This window comes from Liolophura sinensis, chromosome 6 (genome assembly GCF_032854445.1).
Source record: "Liolophura sinensis isolate JHLJ2023 chromosome 6, CUHK_Ljap_v2, whole genome shotgun sequence".
Classification (NCBI taxonomy): Eukaryota; Metazoa; Mollusca; class Polyplacophora; order Chitonida; family Chitonidae; genus Liolophura; species Liolophura sinensis.
In genome coordinates, this window is record NC_088300.1 from 62,187,394 (window position 1) to 62,212,029 (window position 24,636).

At 41.8% G+C, this 24,636-nt stretch overlaps 1 protein-coding gene across 1 annotated transcript in view; it reads left to right on the plus strand.

The window, feature by feature from the left end:
- The window catches only part of LOC135467417 (uncharacterized), a 224,329-nt gene that overhangs the window by 107,171 nt on the left and 92,522 nt on the right, over positions 1-24,636 (plus strand). The window contains exon 4 of the mRNA XM_064745189.1: positions 19,701-19,788. Within this exon, the coding sequence (XP_064601259.1) occupies positions 19,701-19,788 (88 nt within the window). The remainder of the gene's footprint in view (positions 1-19,700; positions 19,789-24,636) is intronic.

Consider the following 24,636-nt stretch of genomic DNA (forward strand, 5'->3'; position numbering starts at 1 on the left):
TTATCACACCGTCGTCGTTTCTCTGGTATAACTGTGTATATATGCTCTATGCTTTTTTTTTTATTATACTATAGGCCTTGCCGCTATAATGAGTTACAAAGTACCTGAGCTTTGAGCTACCGGATAAAACTTTTGAGCTACCTGGTCAAACTGTTTGAAGAAAAAAACGTAAAGGATTGTTAATCTGAACCGTGTGTACCAGTGATTGGTTACTCATTAAAACCACTTAGCATACGCTTCATCTGGCTCGTCAGTGATTACCGTTTGAATATGCGCTCGCGTTGAATTCAATTTTACCTCATCCTGGAACCTGACAGTGGTCTTATAATTGAAATTCTTTTCAATGTAGCGTTAATTTAATCTGATAACTGAATAAATGAAATCAAATTTGGCATGCCCTCTATTCATCTCGGATCAGGCTATCTCCCCTGTCAAGAAACTGCTCGCATATTCAGATGTTCATCATCGAACTTCGCCCAGTATCGGAGTCGTTCGCTGTCACATGCACTTCAGCTATACCATAAACATAGAGGCTGTGATTTGACTCTGCAGTCGTATAGACTGCAAACAACTGGATAGTTATGAACGACACCCGTAAATGTCTTATATTGTTGTTTGTTTATATATTTATTTAGACACTTACTACTCTGGGTTAGCGAGCTAGCGCAGCGCAATGACCCAGGAGTCTCTCACCAATGCGGTCGCTGTGAGTTCAAGCTCAGCTCATGCTGGCTTCCTCTCCGGCTGTACGTGGGAAGGTCTGTCAGCAACCTGCGGATGGTCGTGGGTTTTCCCCGGGCTGTGCCCTGTTTCCTCCAACCACAATGCTGGCCGCCGTCGTATAAGTGAAATATTCTTGAGTGCGGCGTAAAACACCAATCAAATAAATAAATACTACACTGGTATCTTCCTGATGTGAAAGGATTTAAATGTGTCATTAATTTGTATCATGACTTATAGAGTAAAATAATACAGATTTTAGGAAAATCTTGATCACGTGAGGACATGTTCTTTCCTTTGGACAAGCGGCCTGTATCTGTTTGATATCCTAAGCGATAATAGAAACGGACAAGCAAGGCACACATGGATCACGTGACCCGAATTGGTTGAGAAGAGGTGTCAATTAGTCCCAGTGATGGCTGAAAGTCGATTGCGTGTTAGACTTGTGAGAGCCGGAGAGGGCAGACCTCTGGCATCGGAAACCGGGCGGCCCAACAGCATATGAACAATACATTGACCGCTGTCGTGTGCAAAACACCAGCAACGACTTGTGGTTGGCGCAGGGTAATACGAGGTGCCCACTGCTCCACTGATACGGACACGGAAATAATGCAGAACGATTCATCAAAGCATACGAGCCATTCCATTGCCAGCAACAGGAGAAATTGGAGAATGGAACAAGCTTTCAGAAACTTTAAATCCAATTTTAGATCGTGAGGTCTTAACATGACATGTTTATTTTTTACAGACCCTATTTAAGAAAATATTTAGTTCATATTTGCAGTCGTGTAGAGATTAGGAGTGCATGCGATTCGACAAAGAAAGTTAACATATTACGGGTAGATTTTGGAAGTATTGATTCCCGTGATGACTTCACGGAAAGGAATTAAAATAAATTGTTAATTGGAGACTGGCGTGATCCCATGATTTGTTACAAGAAATAATTGCCAGTGAAAAACTGACATGTAGCTTTAGCAAAGACCGTTAATTTTGGCTATATGTCACGTGGCTTTAGGATATAAGTGTTCGGAAGAACTGAACACCGAAAGATGCCTTAGTGAATCCGTCCTAATTTCCTACCTAATATGCTTTCTTAGTTTTTTGGCTGTTTGTGTTGAACGGTGTTTTGGAAATTGATCTTGGGACTATGGACCCGGAACGTAAATTTGGTTGACAGTATACTAATGTCTGTTTTGATGCAACACGCTTAATATCGCTCCTTCCAAATCATGTTTGAAGGCTAGTTTTCTCGAAAGGTGTCCAAACAAAACGATTTGCATTAAATAATATATGAGTAACAGGGGCGAGTATTTACGTTGTTCGTTGGAAGACGGCATTGGTGACATTTATATAGGCAGTTGTAAATGAGGATAACCCAAGCATAGATATCTAGTCCGAGAGAATGCGAGAGATTGGATTACATGCAGACTTAGAGGATAATAATAAGTGGCGATAAAACATATCATTGCTGACCAAACGCCCGAGATTGTCCTGCAGAGTGATGGACAACAATACGTGCGGACGGGTGTCTGTTGTAGGATACCAGGGTATCGACTGCGCTCCGATGGCCCCATTGAGGCAGCAGTTAATGGGCTGTTCCCCACCAGATCTGAGGGCAATGGCTATCGACTGGTCACCTTGGAGATGATCAATAGGCAGGCATCAATGTAAAGTCGGCTGATGTCCGGGGTTAAATATGTGTACATGATGAAAACTATTGAGATTTCTTTTCAGTTGTTTGCCGGACTGTTTGTATGCAGATTCTCCGGAACTTCAAACACTTTAGGCACGTACTTGGTGCTGAAGCTATTGAGCCAAGAGAACAAGCAAAACGGAAGAAGGGTTGTATGGACCCTCGGATTTTGAAGTACTCAAGGGTTAAGGATCTAGTGAAATCGTAGGAAAGGGGAGACGGGGTGTGTGGGGGGGAGGGGGACGGAAGAGGGGCAGATCCTAATCTCGACGCTGTCCAGACATCCAGAGGGGACGTGTTTAATTACTAAATGTGAGGTCAACATAGTCGAGAGCGAATCCCAGTCACTCGGTGGTCATTTCAAATCAGGGTTGTGTGCTGTATTTTCAATTTGCAACTGTCTAACCGATATATCGAGTCGGTTCGCTTTTCCTGGTCGCGGAAAGTGTACCGTAAGTTCATCACAACTGTAAATAGTTGATGTATATCAACCCTACCAAGGCCGGTGTGGTGAGAAATTTCGTCAACCTGGCAAATCGTCGATGAGAAATTCCATAGAGTGTTTTTTTTGCATAAATACATGTACATGGAAGGTCAGAATTTTAGCAGTATTGTGACGAATCTGTATAAAGATCCGCACAACGAATTCGAGTGGTACATATGTCTGTATTTCGACATGTAGTTATGCTACGATGAGATATACACACAGCGAAAGATGAAGACGATTATTATGAGAATGGCAGGCCTCTGAAAGAATTAATGAATAATAACGGTTTAACCTTATCACACAGAAAGATGCTTCTAAGAAACTGCTTGCATTGTACTCTGATAGTCAATAAAATACCCTGTCTAGAAAAAAATCATGTAGTTATTGCTATCTTTGAAAGCAAATTTTCTCAGTTTTGTAAACATTCAAATATATTTTGTCTAGCACTTATGTTGACCTACAACCAGTAACTTTGAACATGAACATGTGTTATTTTTACATAAACAGTGTTGTGGACATGGTACCGTATTTGATGGAATATATTACATCTTTCTGAAGGCTTCCTTCCTGATTGCAAAATGGCATTCAAATTAACAAAATTTGTATTCAGTTTCTGTTGCTAGTTCTGTTGTTGACATCTATATTACTGAAATTGAACCTTGAGAATATAAGGGCTTACGATTATGGGGGAATCCCCCCAATGTAGCCAGCCCATAAGGACCAATCACATAAGAGTAAGGACAGATAACATCACACGATTGGCCATGCCAGGCTGGCGACACCGGTGTTTCCTGATAATCGTAAGCGACCATGGTTTTTGATGGGAATCCATTTTGTTAAAGGCTTTGATAGCGTGTTAGAAATGCCGTTTGGCATTCAACCAAACTGCCACCAAGAACGAGCTATCGGGGTAATATCAGTATTTGCCAAATTCACTGACGGTGGTGCTGAGCTTTGTAGTTAGAGAGTACACTTGATTAAACCTACCTAAAATCGACAATATGGATAGACCTGGTGGAAACTACTTCATGGGCAAAAGTGTTTCTCAAAGCTGTTTACTAGCGGATGACTAGGAAGTGAGGGTAGGCAAAAGCCTAAAACAGACAGTAATTGGTACAAGAATGGTGTTCTATAAGCCGCAGCGGATTAGCGCTGATTCTATTGCAGACGAATCCGCTGTTTTGTTATTCTCATAGCACTTTTTCAATAAACAGGCTAGGCTTTAAGGCGTTGTTAACAAATGGTATTTATGTTGTTTTTAAAGAATACGGCAGCCTATTTTATTTGTATGACATAGATCCACTTGAAATGAAATTGGTTGAGCGTGAAACGTACGCTAGAAAAGCTCATGCCCTTACTCTCAATCCTTCTATCGAATAGCCATGATTGGCTATAAACAGTTCACATAATAGAATCATACTATAAGTGCAGTGGAATCCCCGAAAGCGGTATCTAATAAGGTATGCTGCCTATGCACTTTCATGTATTTGTTATCAAAGTTATCATTAACATGTGATTTTCTTGCGTATTTTGTTAATATTTGAACCTATTTTCGAAGCTCCAAAAACATCTCAAGAGCAGTAGGAATCATTTACAACAACAAAAAGTGTACCGTAATTAAAAGTTTGAAACAAATTTCAGTATCAGTCAAACACATAGGCACTTCTTAAGCTTTCAAAATAAGTTTCAGAGCTGTAACATTGGTTACGATCAAAGTTCTTCAAAGTTTTTGAAGGCACTGATTGAAGATGTTTTATAAAATTTTTTAAAAATATTCAACTACACATGTGGACTATCAAAATAATCATGAGATAGCATGTATAGTACAATAAGCTGTAGATGTTATAAATGTGTTGGGAATAAATAGGGAGTAGCGTTGATCTGGTGTAAGTTAGACATAGCGGCGCGTGGTTGTTAGTCCGTCCTTCAGTACGTTGTGATTATGATAACAATGACATTGGTAAAACGGTTTTGCTTGTCTTTTGATAACTGTTGATTTGCACACAGTCGGTTGGTTGAACATCATGTCACAGTGCCATATCTCCTTAAAGGAGAAGAAACTTTTAAAAAATGACACTATAGGCTGAAAAGAGCACATTTTTGTCTATCTGGTGGTACCTGCTGCATAATTTTGGGATCTTTCCTCGCCATACAGGTAAAGCCTGAAAACGGCAAAGCTGGCGTAAATCGCTGAGTCCATCTCGTCGTCCATCTTTAACACCCTGTAATTTATGCATGGGATTTAAAATTAAAAAATTGCCGGCTTGTTCGTGTAATCTCGGAATCTACGTCCAACATTCCGGTTTCCCGATCGTTAAGTGAAAAACGAACTGTATTGTTCACTACCTTCTGGGAAGAAGGGTTCTATTGGAAATGTACGAACAGCATTTCGGCGGTTTCCCACGGCAATTCTCCTCCACATCTCCAAAAAAAACACAGAAGACTTCAGGACTAGTTCTTAGGCAAAATGGAATCGACCACGGCGGATTTTGGCGCTGACTTTATTTATAATTTATCAACTTGAAGTACGTATTAGAATTTTTGTTATGGCATGCGCCTGCGAGAAAATGCATACTCTTTTCAATGGTATTTGTTTGATATTTTAGTTTTCTTCTCCTTTAATGTATTCTCGGTTTTCGCTTTGGCAAATGCACGTGGCTATCCACCAAGTCGTGAAGGCCAATGTGAGCGTCACTCTTGCTGGTGTAGCACTGGTGGCTATTGTACCATGATATAACAAGGACATTGGCGACTGTAACGCTCCCAAGAGGCTTGCTCTGCTCAGTGTTGGTCAAGTCAGCTTTGGCCGTTCGCCCGGTCAGGAGACAATGTGGTCGCCGATCTGCTGGAAGCTGTGAGTTAATGCGTGTAGGCGTCCTGACATAGTGAGGTAACTCTCTAATGAAGAATGGGGCTCGTATATGCAAATGTATGGGAACAGCTAGTTACTCCTCCAGCCTCATAAAACCATTGTTTCAACTTACCTAAGTGGTAACTCACGTACTGCAACCGATTTTCAAGCTTGTTTCGATCTATCGAGCATGTACGCTGTTAATTTTACAACATTTGGAAAAGTTGAAAGCAAATTGTGCATCTAAATTTTGGCTACGGTTTTTGTTTAGGTTTAGTTACTGATGAATAACCCATGTGCGTCGAAAATCAGTCACGGACTGGGTCTTTAAATTTAAGCGAGTAGCGGAAACTTCCCCTGATGTAGACTGGCTTAATAGATTCACTGAAAAGAAACGACCAACATGTGCAGAGGCTATGTCATTTAAGGTGATGAATCTCCTTTCCAACTTCCATTTGAGAGAGAAGATTGTATATTACGTAAAAAGACACAACACAATGACAGAGTTAGTTTCAGCAAATCCAAATCTTTCATCTTACTTCATTTGACAAATAGTTGTTGAATTTTCAATGGCCGAAACAACCCTAATCCGGGATAGGTGCTTTCTACACGACAACTGATTTCAGCCAATATTTTATGATATTGAACCAATGATATGCAATGAAAAAACACGCGATTTTACTTTTTATAAAAGGTCCCCTCAGAGGTCATGTGTTTAAGAACAAAATGGAGAGAAAAAATCCACACGAGTATTGAAAGAAAAAAAAGAGTCGAATGATGAAAAGGCACAGTAAGACTGGTTGATCTTTCAAATTAGATTTGGTGCAAAGCTGGAGCTTTTGGCAAGAGGCGGGATTTCACCGGCTCCGGGTGTCCATTCGCAGCAAATACACTATCGTCGATTTTCTGGTTTTACGCTTGTCTCTACACTGCAGCATTTTGATTGGTGTATAGATCGATAGACCCTCTCTACCCCACCACCCCCACAACCACACCCTTCCATAAAAAGTGCCTTGGTTTTCTTGGGTATCCATTCTTAAACCTACAGCCGAAAAAAGTCATCATCGTGCCCGGTTTTCTCACGCCACAATGCTGGTCGCCGTCGTATAAGTGAAATATTCTTGAGTACGGCGTAAAACACCGATCAAATAAAATAAATAAATAAGGTGGTTACTTTATGTTTAGTTAACACGCAGCAGAAACCCTGGCAATATTGTATTTGTTTTCATAATGAATGATTGGTGTTATTAATAATGATCGGCTCCGTACAAACTGGAACTCAGCATGAGCATAAACCATGTCACCACTGAGCTGGTGCAATATAATTTCCGGCTTACATAGGGGCAGATTTGAGCCCAGTGTTCCCAAGTCAGTCTTACAGTCACGTCCCTTAGGCGTCATGTTTCAAGCCTGAGAGTCAGTTGAAATAGCGTTGAACATTGAAGTTTGGGGGAGGGGGAAGGGTTGGGGACAATACACATTGCTCAATAACCTGAATGTGCATAATGGAGAAGCCTTCAGTGTTTAACCAACATCACGCCACAAGTGGAAACTTGCTGTATATATTTATTAGCACAACGTGCGTTGTTGTATTTATATTACATTGTTCAATATACAGATATTTGCCGGGGAGGATAATAGACACTCTACAGATAGCCATTAATATTTATGTGACATTACCATGTAATGAAGAATGTCTAATCCACTGGAAGGCTTGATAGTATAGTGAAACAGGGGTAGCCTGCATATGGACTCGGGCTTTTTAAATCAGTTCTTAATTCGGCCCTGTGATATGTAAGTTCATTTGTTGAGGACAAGTCTGGTCTATGGATGAAATCCCGACGTTTCCTTCAGTCAGTTGGCGCTGACTGGGTCGCTCACTTGCCTATTTTAGAAAAAAACTCTTGTCATGATGTGAAACAATAAATCGCTAAGACCACCATACATTTCAGATTATATTGTCTCTAGATCAAATACACTCGTGGCCATTAAACTGAGCCGAGGAGAGCCTACTTTGTGTAGGTGGATCCTTCAGCATGATATATGTGACCCAAATACAAATTATTTAATGCGGTGTGTTCGACTATAGGAATAAAATCGCTTTCCTTTGTGTACGAAGTTACGTCCATTAAGTTTATAGCGTATATACATCGTCTCCAGTTGTACACAGCAACCTGCACACTACCGTCGTATAATTAAAATCTTGCTGAGTACGGCGTAACACGAATCAAAAAAAGTAATAAGTAAGTAAATATATCGAAATAAGCATGCTAACCAATAACGGGAAGCTATTTATGAGAGTAAGCAAAAAGCACCCTGGGAAGCAAGAGTTCCAGTTCATGCCAACACATGCCGAAGACCTGTGGTAGCTCGTTGCAAACACTAAACCATCTACAGGAATCTCCCTGGACTTGTCATGCGTGGTGTCTTTAACCTAATGAATCCGCTAGTCTCCTGGGATAATGAAGCTAAAATTGAGTCGTTGTTATAAGGGGTTATGTAGAGGGTCTGATTCAAAAAGTCAGCCGAAATAGAATGATTAACCGTAGACACCGAATACAAACAATTGTCATGTACCCACTCCTGGACAATTTAAGTATTACGATGAATTATAATACACTTCTGTCACCAAATGGTTATTTGACATGATGTTCTTAAATGGGTCTTGTATTGTTATTAAACATGGAAATCCGAAGTATTGTATCGAGTACTTGTGACACCCAGTGCAGGTCTTTTTCCATGATGGTTTATACAGTATAAATTCGAAATATGGTACGCTTTTTGGTACCAAAAGCATGATGTTACCACTTGCAAATTTCGAATGTAGATCATTTTCCTTGATTCTCCTTAACAGGTTTTCCTATGTTATTGTAAAACAGAAATAAATGATGCACTTCTTGCACCAAATGCAGATTTTTTTCCGTAAGTCATCGTAAAGCTACCATGAGAGGTGAAACGATGATCACTTCCAGGCAAATAATATGTAATGATTGGAAATAGGTCGCTCTCAGTCCCCTTGTTCTTGTATTTAAACAGCAAAAAGACCGAAAAGCGATGTTTTTATTCGGTTGACTTTTTAAGAGTCTGATCAATGGAAACCTCAGAAGTGGATCAGTCGTGGACGTTAGTGGGGTTTGGTGGTATTGACATACGGATGGCTTCGGATTGTTGACCCGCCGGGTCCAGACCGCTCTCAGGCTATATCCGTGAGGGCTGCTGATCACTTGGGGCTAAGAATATCCTAGAATCAATCTGAGAACGGATTTTTCTGCTAATGATTATTAGGCGTCTGTTTGTAAAGACTGGATCTTTCTGGCCTCGACAGACCGAACAGCTCTGTAGTCTGTGGTTAAGAGGATGGGTGAAGGAACCATACCTGTAGGCTGTGTGTAAGAGGATGGGTGAACGAACCATGCCTGTAGGCTCCGTTTATGAGGGTGGGTGAACTAACCATGCCTGTAGGCTGTGCGTATGAGGGCGGGTGAAGCAACTAGGCCTGCACGCTGTGCGTATTAGGGTGGGTGAACCAACCAGGCCTGTAGGCAGTGAGTATTAGCGTGGGTGAAACAACCAGGCCGTAACCTGTGCATATTAGGGTGGGTGAACCAACCATGCCTGTAGGCTGTGCGAAAGAGGATGGGTGAACAAACCAGGCTGTAGACTGCGCGTATGAGGGCGTGTGAAGCAACTATGCCTGTAGACTGTGCGTATGAGCATGGGTGAGCTAACCAGGCCTGTATGCTGTGTGTATGAGGATGGGTGAACGAACCATGCTTGTAGGCTGTGTGTATGAGGGTGGGTGAATGAACCATGCCTTCAGGCTGTGCGTATGAGGGCAGAGGGCGGGTGAAGCAACTAGGCCTGTATACTGTGCGTATGAGGATGGGTGAACGAACCATGTTTGTAGGCTCTGTATATTAAGGTGGGTGAAGGAACCATGCCTCTAGGCTGTGCGTATGAGGGCGGGTGAAGCAACCAGGCCTGTAGACTGTATATATGAGCATGGGTGAACGAACCATGCCTTTAGGCTGTGTGTATGAGGGCGGCTGAAGCAACTAGGCCTGTAGGCTCTGCGTATTAGGTTGGTTGAACCAACAAGGCGGTAAACTGTGCGTATTAGGGTGGGTGAACCAACCACGCATGAAGACTGTGCGTATGAGGGTGGGTAAACCAACCAGGCATGTAGGCTGTGGGCATCAGGGTAGGTGAAGCAACCAGGCCTGTAGGCTATGCGTATGAGGGTGGGTGAACCAACCAGGCCGTGGACTGTGCGTATGAGGGTGGGTGAACCAACCAGGCCGTGGACTGTGCGTATGAGGGTAGGTGAACCAACCACGCATGAAGACTGTGCGTATGAGGGTGGGGGAAGCAGCCAGGCTTGCCGACTGTTTGTATGAGCACGGGTGAACCAGCGAGGCCTGTAGTATGTGGCATGAGGGTGGGTGAACCAGCCAGGCTTGTAGATTGCGGGTAGGTGAGCAAGACAGGTCTGTAGGATGAGTGTATGAGGGTGGGTGAACAAATCAGGCCCGTAAGCTGTGTTATGACGGTGGGTGAACAAATCAGGCCCGTAAGCTGTGTTATGACGGTGGGTGAACCAGATAGGCCTGTAGGCTGTGTGCATGGGGGTGGGTGAACCAACCCGATCTGTAGGTTGTGTCGTGAGGGTAGGTGAGCCAGATAGGCATGTAACCTGTGTGTATGAGTTTAGATGAATTATGAATGTATACGAAAGTTGTGAAACCGGTTACGTCAATGGGCGGTTATAGGTGAACCGGAGGGATTTGTAAGCAGTGTATTTGGTGGTGGTGAACGGATTAACGTTGTAAGCGAACAGTTTGTTGCTTTAACTATAAGTGCAAGGAACCACAAAAATCTATAGGTAGTGGTATAAAAATGCATTGATCTAACGGGTGGTCTACTCAGTGCATTGTGCATGAGAATAATAAATATAAGATAATATAATATAATATGTAAGTCCATATGTATGCGTTGTATATGCTGAAGAATGAACAAATGTATCTGTGATGGTTTTGTGCAGAGCAAGATAATTGGACAAATTTGTAAGGGTTATGAAATGCCGTCATTGCTTTTTGCTGGGTATGTATCAAGCGCAGCCTGTATAAGGAGCATGTGGAGAACTATATTGCATCGCACCGACTAGTCCAGCTCGGAAGAGGATTGGGATAATGAGGTACAAAATGGCTTATCACTGCAGAGTGACTATTGATAAGCCGTAACCTGGAGTTCATTAATGTGCGCTCTGGCTTGGTTCATCCAGTGGCAGCATGTGATAGGATTTTCACACAGCTATAGTCGCCTTGAATAATTTATCTGCAATGATGTTTATAAGAAGTCTTAAGCTGTTTCATACTTAGTTGCACTATCTGAAATAGATAATTAACACTGCTGTGCCACAATATTTGGAAACCAATATCTCTCCAATCGATATTGACCAGATATGATCTCCAATGGCTAACATGGAACGCTTAAGCCTCTAACATAACTCAACGACTAACAGTGAGTTTTAAGCTTCTGTGAAATCTCACCGGCCAACATGGAACCAGAATGGCCTTCGTATATTTCAGCAGCCAACGTGTAACGCGTGAGCCCCTATTACATGTCAGCAACCAACGTGGAACGTGTGAGCCCCTGGAATATCTGAGCAGCCAAAACGGAATGCGTGATCCCCCATCATATCTCAGCAGCCAACGTGGAACGCGTGAGCCCCCGTTATATGTCACCAGCTAACGTGGAACGCGTAAGCCAATGTTATATCTCAGCAGTCAACGTTGAACGCGTGAGCCACTGTTATATCTCAGGAGCCAACGCGGAATGTGTAAGCCCCTGTTATATGTCACCAGCCAACGTTGAACGCGTAAACACCTGTTGCATCTAAGCAACAAGCGTGAAACCTTAGACCTCTCTTATATCTTTGTAGCCGATATGCATGGAGCCTGAAAGCCTTGACATTTTGCCATTTGGCTGAAGTCTTCCCAGACAACAAAGAACCTTGGACAGCATAAAGGCTTTACCGTTTTCCAGTCCCGACATCAAACACTAGGGCGGTTTTCGTTTGCAACTCAGTTATTAACATTGGGTTAACAAGCATTTCTATGACTTATAATATGCAAATATTAAAACCAGTGAGACTTTTTCACATCTGTGTTCACGCGAGAGCCTTTCTTTATTCCTGGAGTCACATGTATTAGTACGTTCTTAGGCACAAAACCACATAAGCCTTCATAAACGAGCCCAGTGCAATCTATAACTGACTACATCATTATGTAGTGGAGAAACGACGAGCAACAGTTGACTCTTGACGAAGAATGTACATGGCACGCGCCGCGTCGATTCTTTTTCAAGAATCAGCTGTTGCGAGTTGTTTCTCCTATTTAAACGTGTTTGTAGTAACGTGGCAACTATTGAATATTTTTCAAGAATCGCGCGGTGTCATTTCAAGCAAATAAGAAGAAGACGTTACATCACAATTAGCGTCAATTAATGCTTTTTCGTGCCGGCTGAGCCTCAATATTTGCATACTTGAAAATAATACGTAGCATGATCTTTCGTGACGGTGTTACATGAAGTTTAAGCGCTTTAGCATTAGAGCTTTTAGCCAGTGGGAACTCAGTCCGTTGTACGTATTAACCAACACTGGGTGCGTAATATTATGGACGGTGACTCGGTCAATGATTAGTTGTGCGGGAAAGTAAATCTGAATTGATTTAAGCGCACATGTAATCTGGAGAAGTCGGACCGTAGGTTGCACAATTTCTGTCACACTGACATATCAATGCCTCGAGATATCCAAAATGTTCGTAATCAGAATGGCACAAATTAGACCCACCAGCTCACCTTAGTACAAACTCTGTTTTGTTGTTCATATTTGTGCCAAAGAGAATTGATGAACGCCACTCTGCCTTTTCTCACACTGGGAACATTTAGTGTATTTGAAATGAAGGCGAAGAACGAAACTGTCATAAAATAAATTTCATATTGATAAGAAACGAATGGACCCTTCATATATAACTTTCTTATGTTAGACGAAGGATTGACGTCACAACAAACGTTTAAAGTCGTCTAAAAGAAGAAAATTGTATGGTCTTCCTGGATTGCTCAGTTAAATGTTGGAATGTTTTAAAGTCTTTTGTTCGAATCCCCGTCTACCGCACACCAAGTTGTTACCCATCAACACTCAAACCACAAACTTGCAAGTGTGGATTCTTGAAAAATAATCAACTGCACAGACAATAGTGTGACGTCACAGCAAACGTTTAAATTAACTGAACCTAAGTGGCCTTTGATAAGCTGATACCAAGCGGATATTAAGCCGACATCAACATGGACACCCCATATATGTCTCTGCGGTAGCCAGCGTCCATTCTTATGCTGTGTAATATAATATGAACATTACACTTTTGGAGCACATGTACGTTTTCTGGTCCTCGTTCATTATCCAGTTTATTTTAGATATTCACTGAAATAATAAGTCTTCTGTCGATGCCACAGTTAGTGATTAGTGGGCGTTGCATTTTAATGCTCCGGTGTCTCTGCAACATCCGGTATTAACGATCCCATGCGCTTCAAGCTCAATATGAGACACATAGGCACTCATAGCTTAGCTTTATATTTGGTGGTTATTTGCTTACGTTTTGGCGTTGCTTCAGCAGAATTTGCTGTCATTTTACGACGGTATATCCTTACAGTTGACCAGTCACAAAGTCCTAATGAAATAACCTTAAATTCATAGAATGAACTCTGGGTGACCATGTAGCTAGGTGAACATTATGCCATTATGTCACTGTGTAATACGATACGCAATAATATTTAAAAGGCCAAAAATAGAATCAATGCCAATTGCACTGTGGGATGCGTTATGGGTATTTGTGATACAAGCGATGACAACTTTACTTGCCAAATATAAGCTGTACGTTAGAGTGATATAATGAGAGAGTAAAAATCGCAGTATCAACACATGTTTTTCTGTTGTGACGCTGCAATGCTAATTGTTTAATATATTAACATATCGAAAAGTGTGATGTCTACTCTTAGGAAAGAACAAAAGAGTCCATAGCTTCGGGCAGTTTTGTTGGCGGTGGAGAGGTGTTTGACGAGTCCCTCGATTGGATGGAGAGCTTATAGAGTTACAGTCGTAGAATATTAAAAAAAAAGACCGTTGCCTCGAGGTTTCTACTTCTTGTCGGCCATCCCCTGTTTAGCAACACTATATAGCTGCTGGGTACAAGCCATATTTGATTACGAATGCACAACTCTGAACTCCTCAGTAACAAAGCGAGGCGCACGATCTGTTTCGACACCGATCCGATAAAAGCTGTATAATTGTTCCGTTAAACAGTGATTCCGCTTCAAGACAGGCACTGTTCTTCGGTAGCTTGCCAAGCAATGGCATGCCTCGTACACTGCATTCAGTGTGGTTCGGATCATTCGTTGGAGCTTTCCTTGTTCTTCTTCTTCGCAAGACAATTCCATAAACAGTTTGACGTGCCTGGAAATAGCTTTGTTTCTTAATCGATAACAGCGTATTAATCTGATAATCACATGGTTGGAGGAAGATAAGCGCTGCCAATTTCCACCCCCCCCCCCTCCAAGTGTTGTCCCGTGTGCACGGCCGGTTAAGGAGCTGTATTTGCACAGGTTGCACACAATGTCGCCTCGGCAAACTTAACCTTTGTGAAGGCTGATGTTGTTTATCTGAATGACCCACTTCGTCATTTTCCAGGTCGTCAACTTTTATTGACCTGCCGTTTTCACATCTCCTGTGTACTGTAATTTTGACGGCCCGCGTTGATTATTTAGTATTGGGTAAGACATCGGATAGCGATACCCTTGCTGCTTGAAGCTTCTACGCTACAGGATTACGGAAGAACCTGTTCGTTATCTGCAACCAGAGATCCCTTCACAAGATGACTAGTGGATATGGGTCGTCTGATCCCAGGCCAAGTGCATCTCACTTCTGCTTATAACCGAAGGACGCGTTTCTAATATTAGTCATCTACACTAGAGTGTCTACCCATATTATTAATTTAAGCTTGTTAATGTTGACGTACAATATTATGTGAATGACTTTCTAGTCAGTGATCGCCTACTCACACCTCTGTTACGAAACCTAATACCCTGGTCACCGCACAAAGATCAGCTCTACCCGGAAAATTCTAACATGGCGCTCTTTGGTCGCACGAGCGCGTTGATTTTGTTTACTATACATGCAGTACATTTGTTAACTTCAGTGCAAATCTATATTGCCAAACTTTGGTGTTGTATTTTTCCATACCACTACGTTAAGCTTTTTATTTCTCTAGAGCACACCAAAATTCAACCCAGTATAATTTTTTTAAATGACATAATGACATGTTAGCAATGGTGAGGTCATACCATTTTGCCGTCTCCAAAGGGGGTGGGTAGTAACATTCGGACAACCAAAATTCTGAGGTGCAAAATAACAGTATATATACTGAGCATCATCAACTTGTGTGGGGCAGTATATTATCCAGTCCGTGCTTCAACATTCTTCATGTTCCAGGCAAGCATGAAGAATGCTGAATCAGTTGCGCATGATGTGATATAAAGACGACAACTAAGCTTTATCTGGGGTGTGTTATTGAAAAGGCAATATATTAAAATGGTTTGATTTTCTCAGTCCTTGTTATATATGTATTGATAATGATTCTGAATGCGTTTATAAGAAAATGAAATGTGATATTAATAATGGCTAATGACTACTCTGTTTAGATGACACATATGATAATGAAACATGGCAAGTTATCCTGCTGACGTATGCCTGATCAAGCCAGCTGTATTCTGCCATGCAGCGGCTCTATTAGACACAGACGATTGCACACAGAGGTTTCTACAGTAGGCGCTCCTACACTCTACCAATAAACATCAATATATATGTGCTCTATATTTATTTGTCATCTATATTTAGACGATTTCTCTTCATAGCTGATCGCAGTCAGCCAGACCGTCGCGGAAACCGTTGTCCAATCCAAACGAGGGCTTAATGCAAAGCGAAAGCATGTCTGTTCGTTCCAAACAACCGTGGATTTTTTTTTAGGTTTAGTACAGGATGAGTGCGACTCCATTGATTCGCCTGTCTCTGTTTTCCCGTCTAAAGCCATCGGGGATGCTGCTGGTTGGTCGGTCGGTCCTTAGGTACAACTCTCAACTCCGTGTCGTACAGTTTAGGACCCAACGCTTTAGTTGTCGACCGGAGCGACGAAAGAAATCGATTAGAAGTAAAGTGATGGAACTAGCTCTCCGCTCTGACAGAATTCTGTGGCGAGGGGTTATATTGTAAGTTGGTTTACAAGGCAACGTTGCCACCTGGTGAGAGATTCATTCTCTTATAACAGAAACATCTGGGAGACTTCTGACTTCGTTGACAATTGGTTTGACAGCAGATTAGGGGATGAGGTTGTGAGGTGTTTGAGTGGGGGTAGATGAGTTAAAAACAAAAAATAGACGGCTGTAGCCTATCTCGGTGTATTTGCGTCTAAACAAAGCGGTGATTCTCCGGTGGCGTCTATATGGGAATGACGGTAGTAGCCCTGTCGGGAATAACATAGCTAGTCGTGGTTAATGGTGTGTGGATGACGGAGTGGATGACCTTGACGTATTCGAGTCTCTGTGAGCCGATGACGCTACCAGCTTCCCATCCACCTTCAAACCGACTGACGACACTATAGAGCTTGAAGCGGATTTATTGATAAACTTGTTCGCCATTCAGTCTATATATAACCCGAACATTTATATATAGTTCACACAAATTGTTCTATTTTAAACCCCGCCAGTTTCCGCAAATGTCGCCGTGGTGATAAAGGCTATGTTGGAATTCTGTGATCGCCTGACGGTGGTGTGTGAACGGGACGATCAAGTACAGCGCTGGTGTTGATCAAACGGGCAACTTTCCCAAAAAAGTGTTTTGGGGAAATAAATGTGAATTCCATGGACGAATTCAACCAGCTCATCATGTCCAGTTTGTAGACCGTGCCAGGTCGCGATGTCTATTCATTGTGACCTTCAGGTGACCTTGATCAGCTGGCACGATCTAAAGGCGTCTTATCTGTTCCACCATCAAATTGACCTAGAATCAAATATCGAGCTCTTCATCTCAACCCCTAGACACTTTCATTGTGAATTTGTTGCCTCGTCCTTTCACATGCTAATTAGTCTCCAGCTTTTGGAGACCCTATCTGATTTGACGGACTACGGGTTTTTGCCTCGATGTAAGGTTTTTGCGCTATCCCGCGGGATCCTAGATCTACACCAACCCTCAAGGAATTACATTTACACTGACTCTAGGCTTTTGCTATTTCAGAGTTTTTTTCTGAAGACAGATCGATGATAGATCTTCTGGCGATATCCTTATCATTCGTAATCGCAATGTGCTATGCAAATAGATATGAAAAACCGTACGTTGTAACCTTTTCAGACTTGCTAGTATCTTATCATTCATAAACCGAAAATCCATTGAGCGCCATACATTTCCAGCTGAACTGTCAGGGGAACATTTGGGTTATCATAATAATACATTTAAAAAAAGAAAGTATGTCTGATTGTTCTATTTCGGACGTGCCAGATTTCGTGACCCCTGGCGTGCTGACGTGGACCAGCGTGGGATCTTCTGTCTCTGTTTCATGCTGAAGGACATTTTACTATGATTGATCAGCAAACGGCCGCTTGTCCTGAGTCAAACACTCACTCAGTTCATTCGCAATTATCGTAATGCATGGATATTTCTTCCCGATTCGTGATTTAGTGCCTAGAGTTTGTTAGGCTTTCCCAGAAATTGTCATGTCTATAATGGAACAAAGTCTTAATTTAATGCAGTTCCTAAGCACTCCACATATTTGTACACGCTAAGGTCAGAGACTGGTTGACGTTGAGGACCCGTTGTCCACGCGCAGTAATACATTTTGGTTTGTTCAACAATAGGTGCTTTAGTGCTGAACTACCGCAATTTAATGCTAAGGTTTTGTTTAGCTAGGCCAGCATACTGTGTGATTAAATGGTCTAATACTTAAGGCCATTGGCTTTCCACTAATTCTGGCCTTTTCTTGCTCGCACTCAGTTTTACTTCGCAAGGTTTTTCAAGGAGATTTGCCGTGCACTGAACTTGCAAAGTTTTTTCCTTTGTTTCCCACCAATTAATGTGACAGCAATCGTTAACGATGGCTCTGAAGCAAAACGCTGATCATAAAAATTAATTAATTGGTTTAATTATGCTTTTTTGATTGATTTATCGGAAGCTGCTTTGGCCTCCGATGCTTTCACAAGCATTTAGTCGTCATAGAATACGATGTCGTATCTCTTGCTGCATTGTTCAACTTTATATTAAAGACTTTCTACTTATGTATTAAAATTCTGTATGATAAATTTCGGAGTTAATAGGTGGGTATATCTCTTACTTTGAAGTAATTGACTGACATCATGCTTTATGGGAACTCCAACAGCTATTCCAGACTAGTGGTGTAGCAAACTGATATAACGTACTTTGGTTTGATAATGAAGGAATGTCCATTTATGATGTATAATATTTGCTGATCTATTTGAGTGGCAGGTAGTGGAATAAAATATGGTAAAATAGTGTGCAACGGATCTTAGGCCTATATAATGATAGGCTGATATAATGATACATTATGATATGATATAGTAAGAAACTTAGGTGTATCATATATGTTAAAAAGCTGTTGTATATGGTTGGATTTATTCATTTTATTATTTATTTGACATGCTGTTTAACGCCATACTTAACAAGTTTTCGCTTATAAGATGACCTGCAGTCTTATGGGTGGAAGAAACAGGATTGCCTAGGGTAACCACCGACTTTTGGAAAGATACTGATGAACTGTCTCGCGTACTAATACGCACACCACATTGGGTGGAAGACACGTGGTTTTCAGTGAATGTCAGACTAAGTAAACAGCCACAAGCATATTGTCACCAAGGACCCCACGAGCTGTAAAAGTGGGGAAATCTGCAAATTTCCCGATCACGGCTGGATTTGAACCCGCACCTTCGACCACTGAATCATGACCCGCTTCCCAAGTGGCAATGCAGGAGGTGGGGAATGACACCATGCAGTGTAAAAGAAGGTTAAATACCAATTCAGAAGTGGCCCATTGGAAAAAACGTACAGTAAAATAGACGTGTGTCTTGAGTGAAACGGGTTAGCACCCGAATGGACATTTAGAGACAGACCACTTGACAATATAGAAAGCAGACGACAAAGACTTCCACAGAAATAGATAAGAGTGTGTGCAGAAGGGAGACAACTGATGTAAAGAACTCGAGCTGTTTACCTTCCCAGCGTGTTAATTTCGTAACGTCATATCGTTTGCTGAAGCAAAACGGTGCCCGTTTCAAAGAAATTACCATGCGGATTAATTTTGAGCTGGGCAAAATATACTTTCATAGGAGCCTCCGTGCATGGCCGAGGTGGTTAGCATGCCAGCCCTGCACAATTACCCAGGGCCTCTCACCAATGCGTAGCTGTGAGTTCAAATCCAGCCCATGCTGACGTCCTCTCTGGGCGTACGTGATGTCTGGCAGCAACCTACGCATGGTCGGCGGTTCCCCCCTCCCCCCGGTTTCCTCTCACCATAATGCTGGCTGCCGTCGTATAAGTGAAATATTTTTGGAGTATGGTGTAAAACACCATTCACATAAATAAATAAATCAAATGTTCTTTCACAATAAATTGATCACCATTTGTCAACCACTAATGGTTGATAATGTCATTCGACATCTCTCATGGCACCGGTCGGGCGTGTAAAATTTTTGATATTGGACATTACCAATAAAGGAATACATGTACACATTTTTATCTGTTACATCAGGGTTTTGTCGTAATTTAGTTGGTCAGTTTTGTGTCAGCTTTATACTGGTGTGTTTGCTTATAATTGTTGTTTTTGTTTCTCATGAAGGAGGCTGTGTTACCACGTGACAAGTCAGGAAGTACAAAAGGCAAAATGAGTTTCCGGCGCAGACATCGAAGTAGTTGTGTCAACGAAGGTAAGTCTTCTTTTCCCCTACCTTTCAATGTGACGATTTTCTTCGCTTTTTATGTCAGAGCCCACTACTCATCACTCGGAGTTCATTCCATTCAACATATCGATATGAAATTCATTTCAGATACATCACTGACATAAGTAAAACATCTGTTTGCCAAATGATGCTCAATTTATTGACATACATTCTTATAAATGCGTAATATGCGTGCTTCAAACAAGTCTTTCTGACCTCTGTCGTAAGATTAGTTACTGTTTTAAACACATTCCTGAAGCAAATGTGCGGAAACACCAGTCATCGTCAACGGAGACTTGAACTGTATGGCATGTGCCTATATATCCTCTAGGATCTATATGACATAATGCCAATCTGTACGATCGTCCCATTATTATTTATTTGATTGGTGTTTTACGTCGTACTCAAAAATATTTCACATATACGACTTGGGCATTGCATTATTAAAGCTCTCGCGTAGTCCGGATTTTCACTTTTTGGGGTTTCTATACATTTTTGGAAAACGTATTATTTGCTTTTTGATATGCCTTTGACAAAATTAATTTAGCTCATATGTTTGGTGTGTATATATCTTTGCATTTAATTAGCTCTGTGATGGATTTGTGAAACGTTAAGACAGGATTGATTCTCTGCTTTCTGCCTGCTACGCTTGGAACGTGGTGGAAACTATACTAAGCATGAATTGTTGTTGTACAGTTGCGGATTAAAGATTAAATCACCTTAGCCCAAGGATCTTAATTGTGGCATTCGGTCATTATTTAGGATAAACACCAGCTGCCTGGCATGTATTTCCATCCGTACCATCTTCACCATTTCCGTTGCGCGGATCGCAGAATGCAGTCAAAGATCACTGTCTGACATCATACTTGGCTAAAAACTTTGCGAGAAAAACAATTAGACAACCTGGACAAAAAGAGTCTGTTCGCTATGATAGTAATGCCGCACGGTTATTTGCCTCTAGTAAACTGCTATTACGTGTAATAATAGAACAATGGTGCCGGAGACTCTGATATCGGCTCAGTGAATTATTCATGATGACAAATGCTTTATACCTCTCGTTAATACGCACCCTAAAGACTCGGCTCTCCTAGCGCCTATTCATTATTCATATAACCAGGCCTGAGTGTATCGGGTTTGCTCATTGTCCTTTGGGTGACACTGGCTTGTCGCAGCACACAAAACAGAACCATACACAGAAAAACACGGATTATTTTTTACACGTCACATCCTTCATCTTTCGGCCATGAAATAATAATAATGATGCTAGACTGACTTTGGCTGTGTTGTTATACTGGTCGGGAGGAGCAACCGCTTTTACTTATCGAGGTGATCGGTAAAGCTGAGGAAGGAGGGGGCCGTTACGAACACGGGGGGAAAGTATCCGCTATCAAAAAGACCAGTGTATGGGATGTATGGAAACCGATTATTTCACAAGGCCAAGGATAATGCTTTTACCGCGGTAGGAAGTTCCAAGGGCAAATCCTATTAGGAACGATCCAATTTTTGGATACATATTTCAGTTGAAAAACCAATTCCATTTACCTCGAAAATAATTTAGATCTTGTCATCAGAGCGTATTTATCTGAAGGGATTTTCATCTGTTTTCTTCTAACTGGAAAACCTCTTGATTTGACAGATTGTAAATAAGGTCATCGTCCCGCAAGACTCAGCTGTCTACATGTTTATTTATAACTTGTGTGTTAGATGTTTACTGTTGTTGCTGTTGTTGTACATGCGCCTGCGTTTAATTTTTATAGCGCTGATGAAATAACGTTGTTGGAAGTTGGTTTCCGATATAAAAAGTTTTTGTTTGTTTCTTTGAAGCACCATTTCTGCCATCGAAGCCCTCGAGGTTCTTCCAGAGTTACATTACACTCGTAGCTTTATCTGCGTTGATTTCTAGCCTGAAAAGGGGCATACCTACCAGGCCTGTACACTCTTAGTTTTGGCAACTTTGGATTCTCCCTCTCGTAGTGCTCTGCATAATAGCGCAGGTCATGTATTGGGTCGGTCGGTGCCAATATATATATACAGTTTTTGGACTGGTGTTGAGTCTGGTGTCTTCGATATGGTGTTACGGTGAGGCTGCGCTCAAAGTGGGGTACAGACATCCCCCCCGGACATACACCCCGGACCCCCCAGACATTTTCCCCTCTGGACATTTTTCCTCTGGACATTTTCTCCTCTGGACATCTTCCCCTCCCTTCATGTATATGTGAATATATCTGATAAAAACGTCTGTGGTACATCCTCTATTATCCATAGTCAGAGTGGTTCTTAATCATTAAAACATTTACAAACTGGAAAGTTTTGGTAAACTTGCAGCTGTCTTTTCCATGTGTGGCGTTCAATTCAATTAAATCAGCACTTTGTAAGACAATCAATCGATACAACGTAGGTCTTTTATGGCAAAAGGAGGGGAAAATATCTAGAGGGGAAATGTTTGGGGGGGGGGGATGTCTGGAAGGGAAAATGGGGAAGGGGGAATGCCCGGGGGGATGTCCTACATTTCTCTAAGTATGTCGACATTAATACTTTTCTACTGCAATTAGACACCGTCGTAAGGCGATGAAAATGGAGTTAAATTCGACCTTTAACCTGAAGTGAACACAAAAGTTCACAATGGTACTGCAGGTGGTTCAGTATTGTGGTTGCATGTATGAAACTTCGAACAACTAGTTGCATTAGACAGACCCTAAAGTATAGAATTACCTTCCATGTGTCTTTCAACCAGTTCAAAAATACGCGCTGGTATTAAGTCAGTACAGCCCGAGATGGCTTTTTTTCGCCGATCACGGACAAGTTACGACACGCCCAGTATCGAGTTACCTCCAGAGTACCGTAAAATAAATACTGTCAATCTGGTTATAGCATGGTTTGACGTCAAGGACAAAAGCAGATTTGCCTTCCAGATGTAATTACCAGAGAGCAGTTGTACATTTAGAGATAATGTTGTCGTTAGGACATTCCAGTTGGCCGTTAATGACTGTGATCGAGCGCGATGCTTAGGTAGAACATCGTGTTGTTACGCTCTAGGATCTCACCTCACCGCGCAGAAGAGGAACGGGAACTGCATCCATGGATTTGTAGACAGTAAACATATGCAGGATGGCCAGCCCTTGCCATCAGCATTCCTGACTAAGAAAGATGACAAGCTTTGTGAATAATATGGTAATGGCTAGACGGATGGGGCCAAGTTACGTCTGCTGTTTGCTCCCGAAAGGTTTATGTGGATACGGAATTGCTTATACTGTACGTGAGGGAATGAGATATGTTGTCTATAAAAACAAACGTGGGTATTTGGCGTTTAAGTGTCATTTCCATTTCCACAAAATATTTAAATAGATGCTTATATTTAAATATTCAACTTTATATTTAATTTATTTCTTCATTTGACTGAGGGTTAAACTCAAGGATGTTTCATGTGCACTGCGGCCCTCATGTTTTTTATGTGGCGTCAACCATGATGGACTTTCTAGGTCAATGACTTCAAGGTCTGTTTCTGGAACAACGTTTCAACACAGACACCCAAGAAGTAAGAAAGTCTATAAGTTAAGAAATTAGAACGGAGTTATGTGAAGTCAATAGTTTTTAATGATCAATATACATAGATTGTACGATTTCGTTTATCAAAAATATTGCATCTCAAGTACCCCTTGGTTGCTTCAACCGTTCATATATTCAAAGCGACATTTTTGTTCAAATCCATGCATGCATGAGATATTCTGTAAGTAATGTTTCTATACAATAGGCGCGTTCTATTCGACATGAGTTACCTACAGAGTCAACAGTACTGTTTGCAGCCTACACACTGAGCAAGACTAGTCTCATATAACACTAGATTTGCTATGCAGGACCGGACGTTTTCATACACAACATGGCTAAAATTCATCTGTTCCTGGTAACGTGTCTTAACAAGGGCTAGGATATGTGAGGCGCGGGTTTCATTCGGGCATTGAACTGGAAATTGGCTGATTCCCCCGGCCTCTTAATGACCTCTTGTCTTTCACATTGTTGTACGTATCTGATTGTCTCACGTGGAATGGTTCGTCAGTAACTTTCCTGACATCGGTGGTTTACCCTGGGCATTCTGGTTTACTTCAATTTGGTCGCCATTCTATGTCTTAAAACAGCAATCAAGTCAATAAGTAATACCTTGTTTCGTTTCCAGAGCACGGTTTTCTCCAAGCACAATGCTGGCCGCCGTGGCATAAGTGAAATATGCTTGAGTAAATCACCAGTCAAATAAATTAATAAATAAATAAAACATGTTTCTTGGTACACATGTCCGCGATGCAAGACTTGAAGTAAGCTCACACAATTTAGTTGAGTATACTAGAGTCGACGTTGTAAGACAAGTCGACGCCAATTGTTGAGGTAATCAGCCCTGTGAACGGAAATGAATTTTTACAAATTGGCTATTACTGCTTATGAGTTGTATATTGGAGGTGTGAACCGATCGAGGGTGAGGGGGACAGTGTTGTGTTACAGGCGGCCCCGGGATTTCCAGTCCGCCGGCTCAAAGGTTGGGCCTGGCAGACCACGGCCAGCATATCGATCTTACTCCATGTCATTATGGACACGTCGAACGGCTTTACGGGGCATGTCCATTGCTACTTGATCTCCCAAGAATGCCAATTACGGCTGAGAGTGAAGCCTTCTTCTAATGAAATGATTGAGTGAGCTGTTTATCCCTGTGCGATGGGAATACGGTATAGAACCCTTCGACTATGTCTCGGAAGAACCAGAGGGTGTTTTCAGAGAATGATGTTTTCGTTATACTTACGCCGGTTCTACTCACATAGCACTGAGAATTGGCGTCAGTGCCCAGATCGT